The sequence below is a fragment of the Diorhabda sublineata genome, chromosome 9, assembly GCF_026230105.1.
Source record: "Diorhabda sublineata isolate icDioSubl1.1 chromosome 9, icDioSubl1.1, whole genome shotgun sequence".
Lineage (NCBI taxonomy): Eukaryota > Metazoa > Arthropoda > Insecta > Coleoptera > Chrysomelidae > Diorhabda > Diorhabda sublineata.
This window is the reverse complement of record NC_079482.1, coordinates 17,297,628-17,317,089: the sequence shown is the minus strand read 5'-3', so window position 1 is coordinate 17,317,089 and position 19,462 is coordinate 17,297,628. Positions and strand designations below refer to the sequence as shown.

At 33.1% G+C, this 19,462-nt stretch overlaps 2 protein-coding genes across 6 annotated transcripts in view; one reads left to right on the top strand and one right to left on the bottom strand.

Moving 5' to 3' along the window:
- LOC130448864 (FMRFamide receptor-like) overlaps nt 1-19,462 on the bottom strand; it is a 416,668-nt gene that overhangs the window by 149,163 nt on the left and 248,043 nt on the right. The window lies entirely within an intron of this gene.
- On the top strand, nt 8,676-12,385 carry LOC130448546 (uncharacterized). The gene is made up of 3 exons (XM_056785960.1): nt 8,676-8,730; nt 10,719-11,243; nt 12,150-12,385. Exons 1-3 carry the CDS (start codon nt 8,676-8,678, stop codon nt 12,383-12,385), a joined length of 816 nt encoding a protein of 271 aa, XP_056641938.1.

Below are 19,462 nucleotides of genomic sequence, written 5' to 3'. Positions count from 1 at the left end.
CAACCTTTTTACCACCAAAAGTGACACCTTTACTACAGCCAATGGACAAGGGAGTTTTGCAGACGCTGAAGCAGAAGTACCGAAAACGGTTTTTCAAATATTCGACGATACCATCCTTTTGGTAAAAAAAATCAAAGAAACAAACATAAAGGATGTTGTCTACTGGGCAGCTGAGTCTTGAAAAAATGTGACAGTTGGAGCATTAAGAAAATCTTGGAGCAAACCATGGAGATCTTCGAAATTCGAACAATCTACAAAAAATGACACCGTTAACCTAATTCCACTACTACAGAACATTCCAGGTTGCAAGGATGCATTCGAAGCAGACGTGATTGAATGGATGGCGGCAGATACCGATAGCGCCGAGCCTTTGACATATGATGACATCATCGCAGCCATGATGGATGTGCAGGTTTAGTGTGATGAGAAGAAGTAGAGCGGCGATGAGCCAGAGTGTGCGAAGGGAGAGGAGGAAGTTTCGCATAATCAGGCAGCAGCTGCACTTCACCTTGTCCTTCGCTGTTTGGAGCGACAATTCACTGCCACACCCACGGATGACATGTTCATGAGAAAATGGCGAAGATACACGGCGAAAACCAGACTGTCAAAGCTGTAACAAATGACGATGAGGGATGTGATGTCCAAAAAGTAACCGAAGTTTATTGTTCTTTTTTAGTACGGTATGTACCTACAATCTTTTTGACTACATATTTCTTCTTTTGTTTGTTTGGATTTTGTCAATTTAGTCTGTACTCATTAAACAAACTATTTTTACTTAATTTTCATTTCTTTTCAACATAATTCACCTTTCCGACTGCTATGTTTACTTTTAATTTTGTGAAATATATTTTTAAATTAGTCCAAATTATGTTATGTATCTACAAACAATTTCTGTAATGTAATCGGATAAAGCGAACGTTCGGATTAATCATGTTCGCACTAGCGGGACTCAAGTGTATATATATAATCTACTGCGATAAGTTGTTGCTGCGATTCCGCACTTTTGATGTTACATCGTTGTTTGTTAAAGCATTTTATATTATTTTAGATTTTTTTGTCCCAGGCGGCAACTGGCTCTGTGTTCTTCAATTGTAATTTGTATGGATCATTTTGTGGTACCCACATAAACTTTTATACATGAACAAAGAATGCGACAGACTCTTGTGCGTGAAAAAAGCTCTCGTTTGTCTTTCGTTGACCTTAAGCTTTCACAATTTTTTTGGTTGGTTTGAATAATCCTTACATGTTGTATTTTATTAGTGAAAAGTTCAATCAGAGGGTGATTCCTAAATTATCTAAGAAATATAGTGGGTGTTTTGTGAGTTCATTTAGGACGAAATGATTTTAAGAACATGTGTGATAAACTTGTAGTTTGATTATTTTATTGGAAACTACAACATTTGTTGAATATAAAGAAGAAATAGTACATTTCAAAGCATATGTTTAAAATGTGCACCTCCAGTCAAAATGCATGCATCCACTTGACTTGGATTGCCGAATACGTTCGAAGATATTAGGATTATTACATATAACATTACAGCTTTGTATGATACGGTTTTGAAGATCTTCTAAGTTAAATATGGTGGTTGTGTAAATGAGTGATTCTACACACAAAAATTAAAAATATTATGTCCAGGTGACCTAGGGGGCCACAGGTATAAAAATCCTTGTTCGATTCAATAGTCTGAAAAAACGTTACGCGTATAATCACTGCTTAATGTGGAGGAGCGCCGTCCTGTATGAACCAAATGCACCTTCTAATAAATATGATATACATCTTCTAAAAGAACTGGAAGTCCATTTTTAGAAAATAAAAATATAATAAAAAATTATGCTATTAAATAATCTTAGATGGTGCTAAAAGAAACATTGACCGAAAAGGAGTGTTCGACACCATGCTACAACTGTTGCATGTGGATTTACATCTGCCCATATGTGATCATTATAAAAATTTCATTTCAATTCAATTCTTGAAGAGCGGATAGTCAGAAGGTAGCAATTGTTGAACACATTTATGCAATTAATTATATTTCAGAATATTCCAAACAGTTATATTACTAACATTTACTCTATCAGAAATTTTTCTGGCACTCGTTTCTGGATATTGGTCAATCATTTAAAGAATTTGGTTTTCTAATTGTGGAGTTCCCACATTTCTATGCCTTCCAATAATATTCCTTCATTTAGCAAATGTTCTAGTCTCTTTTAATCGAATTTGTATCCTAGTAAATGGATCACAACATGGTAAACGCTTACTTGTATAACGCTAGACATACATACGTCTATCCTCTAAGGTATTACCATTCTCTAATCCGTACAAAAAGAGCATATCAGCCATTTGAGTATTAATAAACGCAGGTATCGTTGTTAACTTAAAACAAAAAATCCGTATGATCAAAATCAAAATCTTATTCATTGTTTGTATTATTTTTCAGGTTTGACACAGTATTTGACAACATTATTTCAAATGCCACATAGAATAAGCATGTTCTTATGTATTACTTCAAGTAGCATTCATTACCTTGCTTATTCCAGCTGTTGATTAACTTTTACACAAACGTCAAGTAGTAGTAGTTATTTCCAATGACGGGTTAATAGCATAGGAAACATACAAACAATAGATGACGACCGCCAAAAAACTTACAGAATTAATAAGTTGTAATGTTAGTTCTATATATTTATATAGCTGAATAATTTTGAATTCTCTATATAAGCTACAGTATGACACTGTTATCAAGTGTTATCTGGTAATTGATAATTCGAAAAATCTTTTCTAAAGAATTGATTCTTGACTTAGTTGACATATTAACATAAAGTTTTAGCATCATTTATGATCTATTTTGTTCGCAGTGTTCATGTAAATGAAGTTTCATATACAGTAGACGTAGTGGGTTGGTTATGAGGCCTATTCAACATTCTGTTGACTCAGGAGATCTATTTCCAATGCAAAATTCATTCATTTTCTGCATCCATCTTGAAAGTCGAAGGAAATACAACCCAGACAGAGTAAAAAAAATAAAATGAGAAAATTGACTTGTTAAATTTTCTCTATCAATCAATAGTATTGGTGCTAAGATAGAGAGAAGGAAATCTGGTATAAACTGCACGTAATTGTTACTTTTCCATTTGGAAATAAACTTCTTCAACCACCGGAAGTTATTAACTGAGGTACAACTTTGTATGTTCAGTTACATTGTCACAAATTGAGTATTATATTCTCTTCTTATTATTAATGTGGTTCGGAGACTTGATAACACATAAAACTCATCACTTAAAAGTTTTCATTTCCATGTCAAACAATTGTTTATGGTTTACATAACATAAACATCAATAGATCAGGACAGTAGTTTTTGAACTCTGGACAAAGGTCCGCCAATGGAAAATTATTGTTCAAAGTAAGTGAAATAATACTGTAGCCAAAAATTTAATTAGATGAAATTGACAGTATTTAAGTATAAACCAACATATTCTCTCTGAAGGAGTTTGAATTGGAGAAAAGAATTTTTTATGGAAAAACATTTATCAAAAATAAATCTTCATATCAAATGATTATTGAAAAATATATACAGGTATCTTGGAAATTATAATTGGCATTGGAATCGCGCGATTGTAACATATCTTCGATATTGCCGACCTGCAGTACAATTTCTACTGTAGGTATGCCTACAAACCCTTAAATCCTCAGAAATGCAAATTCAATATTCTCATAATCACCAATTCTGTTTATTCACCAAATATCATTTAAGAAGTTTATAATGATCACCCTTTTTCTTTTGAAACAAGGAATCCTAAATAAATATTAAATTCACGTTCATACCTTATCACACTGGTTCTAGAATGGAGAAGTAGCAGACTAACAGGCCAAAAAGGCAATAGAAAGTCATAATTCGGTTGTAATAAACGCGTCAAATGTTAATGATATTAAAAAGTCATAAAATCCCGGTAAAATTTGTTTTAATTCTAAATTTAAAAAAAAAAGCCGTGAGCAGCAGAGCTCCATCACGAAAGTCGCATTTTTCGTCGAATGAAGAATTTAACTAATACAAAAACAAATCTTTCCATAAAATGAATTTCTTGGAAATGATATCAATTCTCAATCTTATTTATTTATATGGAAAATTTGTTATTCCTCATTAACTTTTCATTTCACAAGTTAACTCTCTCTCTCGAATGAAAATTCATAATTTCAATAGACCCGGTGGTCTCGAACCCTCTTGTTCAATTCCAATTGACAACAGAGAAAAAATTGTCATAATGACAAGAAATTTCGAAAATGGGAAAGAAAACAATCACCCTAGCAACGATCATACTCGTATTATTCATTAAATAGGAGGCGGTCCAGTTCAACAATTACAACGATCAAAATGATTTCAGGCTTTGTGTGCTAGAAGAAATGAAGAAAAAAACTTTGAACTTGAGATAGACAATTCTTCAACATCACCCCTACTTGCATGCGAAGTTCGAACCCTCTAGTTAAAAATAAGAAAATAAAACAAAAATGACCATAAAATGAGGAGGGGTGGAGATGGAAAATTTGGACATTAGACAGGAAATCATCTCGCAACTAATTGAACCTACATGTGAAATTTCATTTTTCAGTCGCTTTTCGTCTGACCTGCAGAGGTGAGAAAAGGTCAAAAACCACTTTTTTGCTCTGGGACCCCTCGAAATATTCATTTGTTTTCAATCAAACTCTAATAACATCAATCCGCCGCCAAAAAAGCCATGTATGCTAATTTTGAACCAAATCGGACCCATAGCAATTGCTCGAGAGACGAAAATAAGAATTGTAGCTTAAACAGATTATAGGTGTAAAATTCTGGAATATTATACCAAGCAGGTGATCGTACTAAAATAGACTTTTAAATATTCACTTCCCAAAGTATGAAATACCTCAATGTACTATACATGAAGAAGTAATAAAAAGGAACAATATAAAATTAAGTACAATGTCATCTGTTAATGAATCATAAATATTGACATCTTTATGAGATAACTACATCCTAAATAAAAAGTAATCAAAATCGATAAACTCCATTACATCCTAGTCTCCAATCACTCAGTAATCTCTGAGATACCTGGGCACGCTCGTCAACCAGTAATACGACCCAAAACTCGTAATCAGATCAAGAATTGAGCAAGCGCGGAAAACTCTGAACATGAGGACACTTCTGGCAAACCGCAACCTCAGCCTGGAACTCCTGAATGCTTGCTGTTACATTTTTCCTGTTCTTCTGTACATATGTGAAAGTTGGACCATGAAAGCAGTCACAGAGAAGAAAATTGATGCGTTCGAAATGTACGCCTACAGGCGAATGCTGCGGATATCTTGGACGGAACATAAGATGAACATAGAAGTCCTACAGCAAATGGGCAAACATAAAGAACTTCCCACGACAATCAAGGAGAGAAAGTTGCAGTACCTAGGACATATAATAAGAGACGAGCGATATGAGATTCTCCGTTTGATAATAGAAGGGAAGATCGGAGGAAAACGGTCGATAGGCTGTAACCAAAATTCATGGCTGAAAGGCTTGCGCAGATGGCTCGGACAGACGTCTACAGAGCCAACGTTGGGAGACGGCGTCGTTAGAAGAAGAAGGTCGCAAGATTTACATTCGATGCATTGTTCCACTACGTTCCAAGGATAACTTCGATATCCCAGTCCACGGTTTTTTGTTGATGGCTCGTGGCCATGAATGAATGCACCTACTACACTTCGGTCTTCATGGGAATATTTTGATAACGTCAATTTTTTATCTGTTGTTTCAAACTGATTTTAATGAATAGATATCTTAAATTAAGATAGATTATCACGAATAGTTTCATATATTTTCTCGACAAAAATTGGAAAATGGATAACTTTCATTTTGTAACAATTAATACATCATTGTTACTTTCGTATCGAAAGAGGTTAATTCTCTTATTGTAGAGATAATCTAGTAACTTTTTCTTCGGATGCTTTCTATATAATCCCAACTTCCCATTCCAATAGTTATAAATCCATAACAAAGGCTTTGACTAAATATAAGATAAACTTTCATATTGTTTTGAATAGTATGTATTCGTTAATTGAACCACCGGAGGTAGATTGGAAATTCATCTCATAGTTATCTAGATTCCATAAGTATCGCGTTTGAAGGAAATTTGTCAATTAAAATTAACGATTTGATAGATAGAGGAGTTAATGGGAAGTAACAAACGATGTTCTACTGAATGATCTTCAGTGAAGATTACCATCATTTGTCCACAGAAAGCTTATTGACACCTTGATAGTATTGTAATGTTTTTCTTATTTCCTAATTTATTTAAACTGTTTTTTAACAGTGCGGTGGGGTAAATTTGTATAAGTACACTGTCTTTTACGTACTTAACTCACGTTCATTAAGACTTTTACTTATAAACTGAATCTCGCTGTTAAACAAGCTCGAATGTATATCAGAATGATATTTCTAGAATTCTAAAAAGTTGAGAAAAAGAAAACTAAATCAATAAAAGGAACTTCGTAGAAATTAGTTCTGATAAAAAACACAGAAACAACTCGCCACTGTTTATGAAAAACATACATCGAAGGTAATATTAAAGGCGCCGACAAACATAAAATGGAATGACATAATTGCCAAATTTTAGAGTTCCATTATAACTGAACCGCACCAGCTTCACGGCCCATGTTTGGACGAGTTCGTAACAGTATTCTTGCTAAGGGTAGCTCATTGTGCTGAAGATACTACAATAATGAGACTTTCAGAAGAAAGGAATCTTGGTGGAGACATTTGAGGTAGTTGGCTAGTTTAACTATTCTGTTCCTAGTTTAACGCAGCTACAAGAATTACATAGGCGCCCGAGGAATCCAAATAAAATGGCGTAGTACGGCCGGACTATCGGCAGTTATTGCCCATTAAGCTTTCTATACCCGCACATATATGTTTTTTCAATAAATATGCAGGAATAAAAGTTATTTCATTCATATCAGCAAAAATCGAGATAGCTAGAAACAAAAAAGCAAAAATAAGTGAAGATGTGTAATCGATATGATGCAGAGAAAACATTGTCATGATGGAAGAGAGTGAATAAATGGTCCACGTGGTTAAATGTTCATTTGTTCACATATTGTGACACAGTAGTCACTTCTGTTTTGTTTATTCTAATATTCGAGTTTTTGAAGAAATTAATTTTTGATTGACCTCCCACTTCATTCTTCCTCTGTTCACCTTCTCTTAGATTCAAAGTAAATTTGTGGCGACTCCATTCTTTATATTTGCTGGTAAGTTTTTCCTTGTTCTTTTTTATCATCCTCTTCACATAAATTTCGGTTATCTTGATGGATTTCCTTCAGTTTTAAGCAAATTTAGTATAATAGTTCCCATATAAATTCGTATTGTCTCTTCTTTTGGGGAACAGAACGAATAGAATAGAACAGATTCATGCTGAGTTATATTTTAAAAAATATGATTCCAGTTTTTTCATATGTTAGATCATAAGCTCCTTTTGTTCAAATCTGTTCTTCCTAACCGTTCTTTCTTTCATATGTTTCATCTGTGTGCCCGTCTCCTTCCTCATTTTATTTTTTCCTTGCAGTTCTATAGCTGCAGTTTCAACCATAAAGGATCCAACCACCAAACTATAAGTTCAACTCATCCAATATCTAGGAATCTAGATTTTCATGGATAAGTCACAACCTAGTCTTAAATATATAAATAAATCTGGGTTGTTTTTAATCCATAACTGATTTTGTTCATTGTGCTCTTTTGGATAGTTGAGCGAATTTAGTTGTTTTTATCAATAAATTCATTTGTTGTGGAACTTTTTTTATTAATCTTTTGTTGTTTTAGATTCTATAATTTTGATTTTTGATTTAATTAACAAGGTATTTTCAGCTTATTTATTCTCCTTTTCTATTGTTAACGTCGTTCGTTAAAAAGCGGATGGCGTCCAATTTAATATTGATTGTTCACCCCATCTGAGTACCAGTTAATTATATACTTCAACTGATGCCGAATAACATTTCCCGAGGAAGAGTCTCCTGCCGGGAAAGTAAGCTTATGAATATCAAAAGTATTTATTTATCCAAAATTATCCTATAACAGAGCTTCATTGGACTTACTTCATGTACGTGAAACTTTTTAAGAAATAATGAATTGAATTTTATGAATATCAAGTAAATTCTGAAGTAAAAACTTTATTGCCTGAAGTTTTTGGCATTAAAAGTTTTTTACAGAACAAGAAAGATAAATAAATAAACCAGTCAACGAATACCTTCTTAGAAAATTATGAAAAAATTTAAAGTGTGTTCATAATAATATGAACAATAAATTATAGAGTACATTCATATCATTGTTGTGAATTTCACGAATATGTCTCGGTTGATAACATTTTTATTATTTCATTAAGATATTCACTTCTAGAGAGATATTATGAGAATAACTTTTTTTACATGAAAAGCCGTTTCCTTGTTTTTCTTCGTCAATTGTTCTGATATTGAGTAAAAATCCAAAGTACATAACTTTGTCAGCACACTCATAAAGTCAATTCAATAATATTCACGCGTTACCGTCAATCGACGGCCGTTGGTATTCGCTAAGTCTCTTTGGATTATATTTTTGAAATTTCTTAAAAGTGATAATTGCCTCACTTGAGAAAAGAGAAAAAAGTATGAGGAAACTGTAACTCCGAGGATGCAGAGAAAAAGGATTGGGCTACTAAAGCATGAAAATAAAAAACCCAGGATAGGTGAGTTTCATACACTGTTTCCTCGTTTGGAGAATGATGAAATGAAATTCTGTGAAAATTTTTGTATCATAATAAAACATCCCATCTCTTCATCAATAATCTTTGACAAAAACTCACTTTTTAGTGAGAAGGATGTATCAGTGTCCGCTGCGCACCGCACCATTGATCGTTTTTCGGTCAGAGATAATGTGAAATCCAAATGTGAAATGATTCAAGCAAAGGAACTCAATTTGAAAGACCCATGAAGTACTTTACTATGATTTTGCCGAAACATTGGCGAAACCGTAGATACTATTGATCCAATAATTCATGAACTGCTCGGTTGAATCGAAATTTCAGCTAAATTCGTGGCAAGACTTCTGAAATTTTGAGCAGAAGCTCACTAGCTAGGAGGGTTTGCATGCTTCTCCTGCAGCGATATGAGGAGGAAGGAAGAAATTCATTGAATTGAATATTCACCACAGAAGAGATTTAGTTACACCACGTAGAATAAACGCACGTCTATGGAGTGGAGGAAAAAAGATGATGGCGCACTAGATAAAGCGAAGGTTACGTTGATGATTGCGAAAGGTATTGTGTATCATGTTTAGGGACATGAGAGGAGTAATTTTGACTGATTCTCTCAATAAACAATGTAATGTGACAACGCAGTCTTATAGCAACCTTCTGAGAAACACAGCGAAACCTCTATACAGATCAAAATGACGTGATATAAAATTCATACTGCGATATTTCTGCAAGACAATGCTTACGACGAAAACGTGGGAAAAATTGAACTGAGAAATACTAAACCACCCTCCTTATAGTCCCAATTTGTCGCCATACGACTATTACTGATTTGGTCCATCGAAAGAGGAGCTTGGCGGTCGACTGCAATTCGAGAGCAATGTAGAGGTAGAATCAATCCTTCGTGCGCGAACGATTACGTGACAAGCCGAGAGATTTTTACGAAAATGCATCCGAAAGCTTCTAAAAAGGTGGCAGAAGTGCGTATGGTGTGAGGGAGACTATCTACAAAAACTGTAAATAAATTCGGCTTTGTAAAAATCTCTCGAAGCAAACTTCCGATTGAAATTTAAACCACCCTCGAAACTAGCGAGGGGGTGAGAAAATGATCTATGACTCATGAAAATGAATCACAAACAGAACTCAATTTGTGACGGTTTTTTACACTGCCTGTATGGGTAAGCGTCATCAGAGTGAGTATGCGCAAATCGGATTTCTTCTTGCGTATCTTCTATTTCATGGTCTCCATACATTTTTTTGCTTCTCAAACTGTTTTGCAAGTTGCGACCGGCGTAGGTGCGAAGATCCGATCTTGAGACTTCCGGTCACTTCCTCTCTTCAATTTTCTTCATATATCTAAAGAAGCTAGCCTCGTAGAGGAGAACTGATTTCATATTTTGATTCAATATCATAAATATAACCGAAATCAGTACCAAAAAAATTTTATGTAGGTATGTATTTATTTTATGTATTTTCCAAGTTATTTACTGGTAACAGCAATTGAGTATTTATACTGTTTTTTAAATGCGATTTCCACTTCTCTTGTCGTAAACGGCGGATAAAGGAAGACGGATTTTCTTGACTAAATGTCTATGATTTATAAAATGAAAGTAATACTTCGATATTACTATGTTCCTCTCAGCACTGGAATTATGGTTGAAAAAGAGAATATTTTCACAAGAAATATTACTCTTACCTTTTAATAAATCTCCTTGCTCGAAATTGAGATCAGGATGCTGAACCAAAAGCGTTAAATATTCAATATTATTGTATTTAATTTTAATACGTTCAGCTTGTGCATAAAACGAAAACAGATTGCATGATTTTTCTTTCATTTTATGATACTGCTTGTTGATTACAATTTCCTCGAATTGGATGGTATTAAGCTATCTACTTTTTTATAAACTATCTTCTCCAAAACACGAACCAGTCACTAGACATATACATATTAAATGAAGAAATCACTGGAACAATTTTAAAAGCACAACAAAAATACCGTAAAAGAGATGGAGATAAAAAAGAAAAAATAAGCAAAAATACAAAAGATCTAATTAGACAAAGAAGACTTCTAGTAGAACAACAAAAGGAAGATACAAGCGAAATAAGAACACTAAATAAGACTATTTCAAAAGAAATACGGGAAGATTTAAGGAAATATAACACAGAAAAAACCAGACAAGTAATCGAAGTAAATAAAAGTATGAAGGTGCTTAGAAGGAGACTAGCTGATGGGAAAAAGGAAATCGTCAAACTCAAGGATAACAACAAAAAAGAAGCAAACAATAGGAGAGAATTGGTAAAAATTGTAGAAGAATTCTACAAGGAACTATATAGGAGCAGAAGAGAAGAATTAAATATCACAAAAAATAAAATGAAAGTCGTAAACCAAGGTTCAGAACTTGTACCCGAAATAACAATTGAAGAATCAAAAAATGCCCTAACGCAAATGAAACACAAGAAAGCGGCAGGAGAAGACCAAATTGTGATAGAAGCTGTCAAAGTTGGGGGTGAGAAACTTTTAAAAGAAATAATCTCCCTCTTCAATCTATGTATACAAAAGGAGGAAATCCCGGAAAAGTGGAGAAATGCGACGATAATTCTCATCCACAAAAAAGGGGATATAACGAACCTTGAAAACTATAGACCTATAAGCTTGCTTTCTCACCTTTATAAATGGTTCACTAAGATCGTAACGAAATGCTTGGAACGAATGTTAGACTTTTATCAGTCCAGAGAACAGGCGGGGTTCAGAATAGGGTATGGAACAAACGACCATTTGCAAACCATTAAGATACTGATAGAAAAATCCATAAAATATAATAGGCCCCTAACCAACAAATAAGATAGATGTAGGACGCGGGATTAGACAAGCTCTCCTAAGCTCTTCACAAGTGTGTTGGAATACTCTTTCAAAAAATTAAACTGGGAAGAGAAAGGTATAAATATCGACTGTGAGTATCTAAACCACCTGCGTTTCGCAGACGATATCGTCATAATCACCGACAATATGCAAGACGCTCGGCGGATGGCCACGGATTTGAAAAGAACCACAATGAGTGTTGGCCTAGAAATAAATCTAGACAAAACCAAATTTATAACAAATCTGGTAACAAATGATAACATAATTATCGATGGAGGTGAGATAGCGCAAATATATGACTATAAATATCTAGGTAGTACCCTGAAATCAGACTTACCAATAAGCCTAAAGAGAAAAGTATATGAGCAGTGTGTTATACCTGTGATGTCCTATGGGGCAGAGACGCTTACCCTCACGAGACAAACTGCAGGAAAGATGAGAGTGGCGCAACGGACAATGGAAAGGGCAATGTTGGGAATTACGAGAAGGGATATAATTACAAATGAGAACATAAGAAGAAGAACAAACGTTAAGGACATTATTGAAATTATAGCCCAAAAGAAATGGAAATGGGCAGGCCATGTAGCCCGAATGACAGATAATAGATGGACGAAAAGAATATTGGAGTGGAGGCCAAGAATGGATAAGAGAAGTAGAGGCAGGCCGCCAACAAGATGGAGTGACGATGTAAAGAAAATTGTAGGAAATTGGATACATACAGCTCAAGATAGAGCTAGATGGTTTAAACTAGAGGAGGCCTATAACCAGCAGTGGATGGAAGATGGCTGATAGATGATGAAGCTATCTACTTTTTTATAAACTATCTTCTCCAAAAGGGAACGTTTTACAATTAAAACTTTAATAGGATTCTAAGACTTGTTGATTTAGCGCGTCAATATATATGGTCACCAAATATATATATATATATATATATATATATATATATATATATATATATATATATATATATATCATCAAAATAAGCACTCATTAATATGTTAAAAATTTTATTTGTTATTTAATATTTTCAGTATAAAATTTCCACGAGTTTGAATTAAACTTTTTTTTTACGAGAATTCTCATGTCGAAAAAATTGTCGGAACTAATTCAAGCTCTAGGAAGATTATAATTGGAAGTTCATACTCAAGTGTTCAACCGACCGTTTCGGACTATATTAGGTATATGTGAGATTCGAAGAAATCATCTTCATATAAATAGATTTATGCTCCTCATCCGTTCGTAAATCACTCCCATCGAACTCCATTCCTCTTTTATCGCAACTTGTTATATCACTATTCTCGATAAATAACCGCAACTTCCTTTCCTCTATCATCTACTCGTGTCAATATGAATACAAATATTTTTTCTATATTTTGGACTGGCTGTAACAAGGGTTTCTCCAAATTAATTATATAACTCTACTCCAATATGATAATCGTACTTATAATGATAATAAAAAGGAACATTCAACTGGAAAAATTGGATAATTATATTATAATTCATATAACAGCGGTAATGAATATTTAATCAACCAAAAATTTGGTAAATAGAATAATTATTTTTTTTATATGCAGATTCTCAAAGCTCTTCTGCTTTTCTAAATTTCCAATTCATTCCTTTGAATAAATATACTTATTTGCGGTTGAAAATACTTTCAAAGGAAATAAACTGCCTCTCACAGTACATTTCTTCAAGAACGAAAAAAGGGGAGACAAGATGGGATCTGATACTTCTAAAGAGATATTAGAGAGATTTACACTAAAGTTTCGCATCTTCCGGTATACAGGGTGATTCGTGAAGGATGACAACCAGCTAAACAATTTTTCTAATATTATGGTTTTAAATAATATTTGAGCAGAAGGCACAATCTATCATAATTGCAATTTTCACAGATATATAGTATTAGTAACTAATTCTCTTATTTCAAAACCGTCATTGAAGCAATTTTGCTGCATGAACGATTGTTTAGAAAGTGAATGGTGAATTTCATAATTATGAGCTCAAATTTGATGTACTGAAGATACTGTTTACATTACCATTATACCAACAACAACAATTATACTGTCTGACGCGCGTTTCTATAACCAAGTTATCGTCTTCAGAGACTGAAGGTAAACAGTGTTGGTGTAGTGGTGGTGTAAATAGTATATTCAGTATGAATATCGCCAACGGTTCCAGAAATTCTAACTTAGTTCAGATTTGATGCCTCAACTAGAAAGTAACGCTAGATATTTTTAGATATAAGAAACCTACAAGTATTTTCAGGAAAATGATATTACGAGTATCTATGTTCAAAGTAATCACTACCTAGAACAATTCCCTTTTATATTCAAACTTTCTAGAACTTAAGAGTTTAAATCCAGTCATTTTTCAAATTTTTATGAAAAAATTAGTAAATTTTTCCATATATCACATCTTTAATCGTAGACCTCGTGAATAGTCTTTTAGATTAAAAATTAACCAGAAATCACACAGGATACAGCATATTCAGTGACTGTTATAGTATTTTCACGTGTCTGCTGTGCACTGTATTACGATGCAGTATCGTGAAGCAGCATTAGTCCACGAATATTGACTGACTACAGATCTGCAGGTAAACAGTGTGTGGTGTACTAATTTTCTGAAACGGTACGTTGATCTTCAGGATTTATTGCTTTTACCAATCCTGTACTACAAGAATAGTATACATAACTTTCTCAACAGACCTTTGATTTTTCGCCATTGCTGGTGAATCTTTGTGAATCCACGCACGGCTTTCTGGTGGGTAGGAATATCATGAAATTGTATGCATGTTTCAACATTTCACACACAAAGAATACAACGTCCGCCAATAGTCAACATTTCTAAGATTAATCAGATCCGGCTCTTAATGAGAAACATTTTTTTTCACACGAAGATGATCATGTAAAATTGAATTTTAATAAGCAGATCCAATGCCAAAAGTTCCTTCAATCAATTGATGGACGCTTCTTGAATCTTCTCCTATCGTAAACCATCACTTAATAAGTCGTATGATTAACTAAATAAACATAGATTCTATTGATCAATGTAATCTCCTTTAAGAGCAGTGAAATCATTTCAACGTTTTATTAATTTATTCTTCATTTTTGGTGAATTTTTCACCGACAAGCATTTTTTTGAGATCAGCTAATAGCGTGTAGTCACTGGAGACCAGATCTGAACTATACGGTGGATGAGGAAGCAACTAGAAGTATAATTTGTTCAATATAACCATCGTTGCCATGGATTTGTGGATCAGTACATTGTCTCGGTGAAACAGTAGTCTTTTCTTCGACTTATAAGGCAGATCTTCCTTGATTTCTGCATTTAAACAATCCAACAACTCTATGTGGTATATTCATTATCGATTGTCTCTCCCTTTTGGAGATAATCGATGAATAATATTCTTTACGCATCCCAAAATACTGAAGCCATAACCTTCCAAGCTGACTGTTGTGACTTTGGACGCTTCGGACGTGGTTCATCGCCTGCAGTTCACTCTGACGATAGTCGATTTTATTCCGGAGTGAAGTAATGGATTCATGTTTCATTCATTGTAACATATCCACGCAAAAATCCTATTTATTGCGTACAAACATGAACAAACACTGTTCTAAAACATCCACACGTTGCTTTTAATCAACTGTGAGTAAACGCGGCACCCACTTTGAAAAAAGCTTTCTCGTGGTCAAATGTTCATGCATGTAAAAACATTGCCTTCTTATATCTTTATGGCGAAAACTATCTTACGTAGTTTCAATTTGTGATGAGATATAACCAATTTGTGAACTTTTTTATGTTTTCTGGAGTAACTACCTCAATTGGTCGACCAAAACGTTCACCATCATCGATGTCGTACGACCACGTTTGAATTCAACAAATTAATCATTTTTTAAGCCATCACTTAGCTTGTAGAGTATTTTTTTCTTCAAAAAGCAATAAATCCTATTATATAAACTCGTTCAAGTGTAAGTATTTAAGTGAAAGATGGTGTATACAAATTTAGCTCACTGTCGAAAATCATTTTTAATAAATTGATAATAGTAAGAAGAAGTTTTGAACTGGACAGTTATTCTATATTATACTTTCCTCTCCCAAATTGTAGCAGTATATTATTACAGTTTAATGTGATCCGAATAAATATATTCTAATACTATAAATTGCATTTAGTTTTTGTAGTTGAGATCTTTTCATACAAAAAAAGATAGCAGTTATTTCAATATGGATTTTCTTTCCAAGAAAACGAAATTACTGTAAAATAAATACGTTATTACTACTATATCTTTATATGGACCAATACACGAAATGCCTAACTTTATAGCCGTTAAGAGCTACTACAGCGACCCATAAATTCGTTCCAAATAATACTAGAGTACAGCCTTATACTTTTTTACGACCCATAATAAAGAAATAATGACGTCAACTAATATTGTGAATAAAACTGTATGTTTAACTATCTTACTATATAAATGTAATTATTGTAAATCAGGGAGTAAAGATTCATTTTCAGATAATTGGCTATTATAAGCTTGTTAAATAAACAAATATAGAATAGTGTTTTCGTATTTATTTTGACTCTTTTTATTCGTGGGGTGAATTTTCTCTTATGTTCTTAGTTTATTTACAAATTATGCAATACACTTAACTAATGATAATTTACTTAAAAATATCACTTAAATCATTTCTGCAATTACTTTTACAAATTGGTTCTTTTCACTACTATTTATTTGAAACTGAACTAACTACGTTTACACAGATAATTTATATACCTAATAAAATTCTACAAACTTCTAGAGCAAAAAGTAACAAACCAAATAAATAAAGAGACTTTTTCAAAAATTATTTGGAATTAATACTGTGAATAAACCACCTGCTATAATAAAAAGTTTTAAAAGGAAGCATCCCCGTCCGCAACTTATAAAAAACAGATGAAAATCGCCGCACGAATTCGCCGAATGTCAATTGTAGCTGAACAGGGCCGGCCTAAGGACCCATTTCGTGAGTTTGTTCGTAGCAATAGCAAAATATCGTTATGAATATTGTCAATAAACGAAAAGAAGGAATAAACAGAAGGAATTATGAAGCAAACATGAACCAAATCAAGTTAAGAAGCAAAGACGGAGATATAATTCCAAATTAGATATAGTAGTATTTATAAACGAGCTAGAATCAGAATGAGTTAGAAGAAATCGAAACAGTTCTGTACAAAAGGAAAGATGGCAATTTAAGTCCATTCCTACAAGTCACTTGTCACATTAACTAACACACAAATGATGGATCCAGAAAAACACGAAAGATTAAGTTCAGTATTTATAAAATATTCAAACGTCTATTCCAAGTTGAGTCTAATTGGAAACTAACCATCAAAAGTGTAGCATAATGTGTAGCTGAAAAAAATTTCGGTTATTCTTCCCTCACTTCCAAAGTTAATATTCCATATAACCATGGTTCCTTAAGTTGGCAACTATGCTGTAAGCCATAAGATAGGAAAGAGAGATTGAACCGATGTGATTCTTTGTAGGTGTATATGGCAGTTTTATATGGGATATTTAACTTTGGGAACCTCCTTGATATAGGACGCATACCAATATTCTACTCCCCCCCCTTTTTCAAGTTTCTCTAGAACCATATTTTCTTATTTGGTCAACTACGCACCACAAGAGGACAATTTGAATGAAAGGGGGGCAATTAGACATGTGCTTAACCCCCTTGCTCTAGGTCATTTAAATACAATACTAAATTTCGATTCCAAACTTGACAGAAAAGGGCAAATTCCTAAATATATGCGGTCAATGAATATTATAAATGCGATTGACGATACCAAAATATCAACTGGGTTTTGGGCATCGTCAAGCAACCTTCTCTGCGGCAGATTTTAGGTTCCTTGTGGTCCTCTGGATCTTTTAAAATCTATATACTTCATACTAACATGCTGCAGCCAGTATTAGTGGACTTATCTAATATATCAAATATGCAGTATCAAGAAGAACTTTCGGAGATGCAAAATAGAACCTAGCATAATATCTTTATGCAGCAAGCATCCAACGCAAGAATCTCACTTAATTTAAAATTTTAGATTTTTATAGGAAAAATCTCCATTACAATTATTTAGAATTTGAATTTTAGCTTTCAATTATATATTTTGAAAATTTACTTTCTGCGTTTCGTTAACAATTTCGTAGTGATTTCTTCCTAATAATCTACCATTTGAGTTTCTTAATTGATCAATTTAATTTTTAATATTAAAAATTATGTATATGTTACATAGGTGGTATAAGAATTTTAGAAGGGATTGGGGGGCATAGCACAAAAAAGGTTGGGAAATACTGACTCTATATTCTAATATTGTAATGATTTTCTCAGTTATTCATACCCGGTGCCCCGGTAATTAGACAACGTTGTAGCCGTTGGTATTGATATGAGGGTTATTTTATTCCACGTTTACATCTACCGCAAACAATGTGACCAAAATATTGAGATATCCAGTCAATTGATTCAATTCCACTATCATACTTTCACTTATATAAAAATTCTAAATTGATTTCGGCTATTTATTTCTAAAAAATTCTGTATACTGAGGTGACGCAAATACTTTTATATCTCTATATACTGTCTGTAATTTTTTATGCGCCCTTATTGACGTTTGAATATATTTTATTTTGAATACAGAGTCTAGACAGTTCAATTACCAAGTTCTTTGGCTCTTGTTGACTTCAGGTCTCTAATTTGTTTTTTATCTTTATAAAAATATTTCGTATCTACAGCTCAAGCAACTGTTGATTGGTCATAAATTCAGATACAGAAATTATTAGACACAAGTTAAATTATACAGATAAACAGCAAATTATAAATTTAGTGTACTATATTTATTTACACACTATATAAATCACTTATTTGTAAAACACAAATAGAATTCGTCAAAGTTCTATGGCGAAAATAAAAAATGTTTTTATACTAGTAAAATACAAAACTCTCACTGTAATAAGAATATTTTTGAAAAATAGAAATTTTGTTGATAGTTACTACCATGTATTAGAAAATATATTTATTGAGTATTAATTTTAATTCAATTTAATCGATGAAATTACTTAATTCATGCAATTTCTAAATTTGTTGTAGATAAATTTTTTTGAAAAACAATTATTCCGTTTGTATAGGTATATTATAGCAACTGATGATTTGACTTTTTTTTATATTCAATATTGGCTATTTAATGTACATATATCAGTGGCTTTTATTCATGATATAGATGTGAATAATATTAATACAAGCCATATTGATCGAACTTTATCACAATGCCTCTAGAAAAACTCTTTTGAAAAAATACTACTGAGCACATACCACGCATCCTATAAACATTTTTCATAGAATCAATTATGAAGGAGCTGCCCTATTATATATTAAAAGGCTCCTCTCACATCTATATATCGTATACGACGACATGAAAATCATCGTTCTTAATCAACGAATAAATGAATGAAAATGACATGTAGGTATTCACTGTATTGTAGTGTAATCCTTCAGCACCGACTAACTATAATATGCTTGCCTTTAGAATCGACCATTGTAAATTCTTTTATTAAAATAACGGGAAAACAACTACTTCCCTGGCTAATGCCTCGACGAATATTAAATTACATCTCCTCTGAAGAGCGTGATGTTATCGACAATTTTTTAGATATTAATTTTCATATTGGCTCGCAGTTGCAAGAAGAGTTTTGTAATTCATTTTGTAATTTGTAATTCATCGAGGCATTAGCTAGAATGGCAGCCCCTAATAATCTTTATTACCAAAAAAATAATTACACGACGTCATAATGTAAAACTTGGCCCCTTCTAAGGGAGCCTCATTCCTTCTCATACCTT

What these genes read in the sequence shown, in the direction of transcription:
- LOC130448546 (XM_056785960.1), top strand. Translation starts at nt 8,676, where the DNA reads ATGCAGAGAAAAAGGATTGGGCTACTAAAGCATGAAAATAAAAAACCC. An exon ending in AAATAAAAAACCCAGGATAG is followed by an intron (nt 8,731 to 10,718) that starts GTGAGTTTCATA and finishes CAATTTTAAAAG; the next exon opens with CACAACAAAAATACCGTAAA. An exon ending in AGAAGCTGTCAAAGTTGGGG is followed by an intron (nt 11,244 to 12,149) that starts GTGAGAAACTTT and finishes TTGAAATTATAG; the next exon opens with CCCAAAAGAAATGGAAATGG.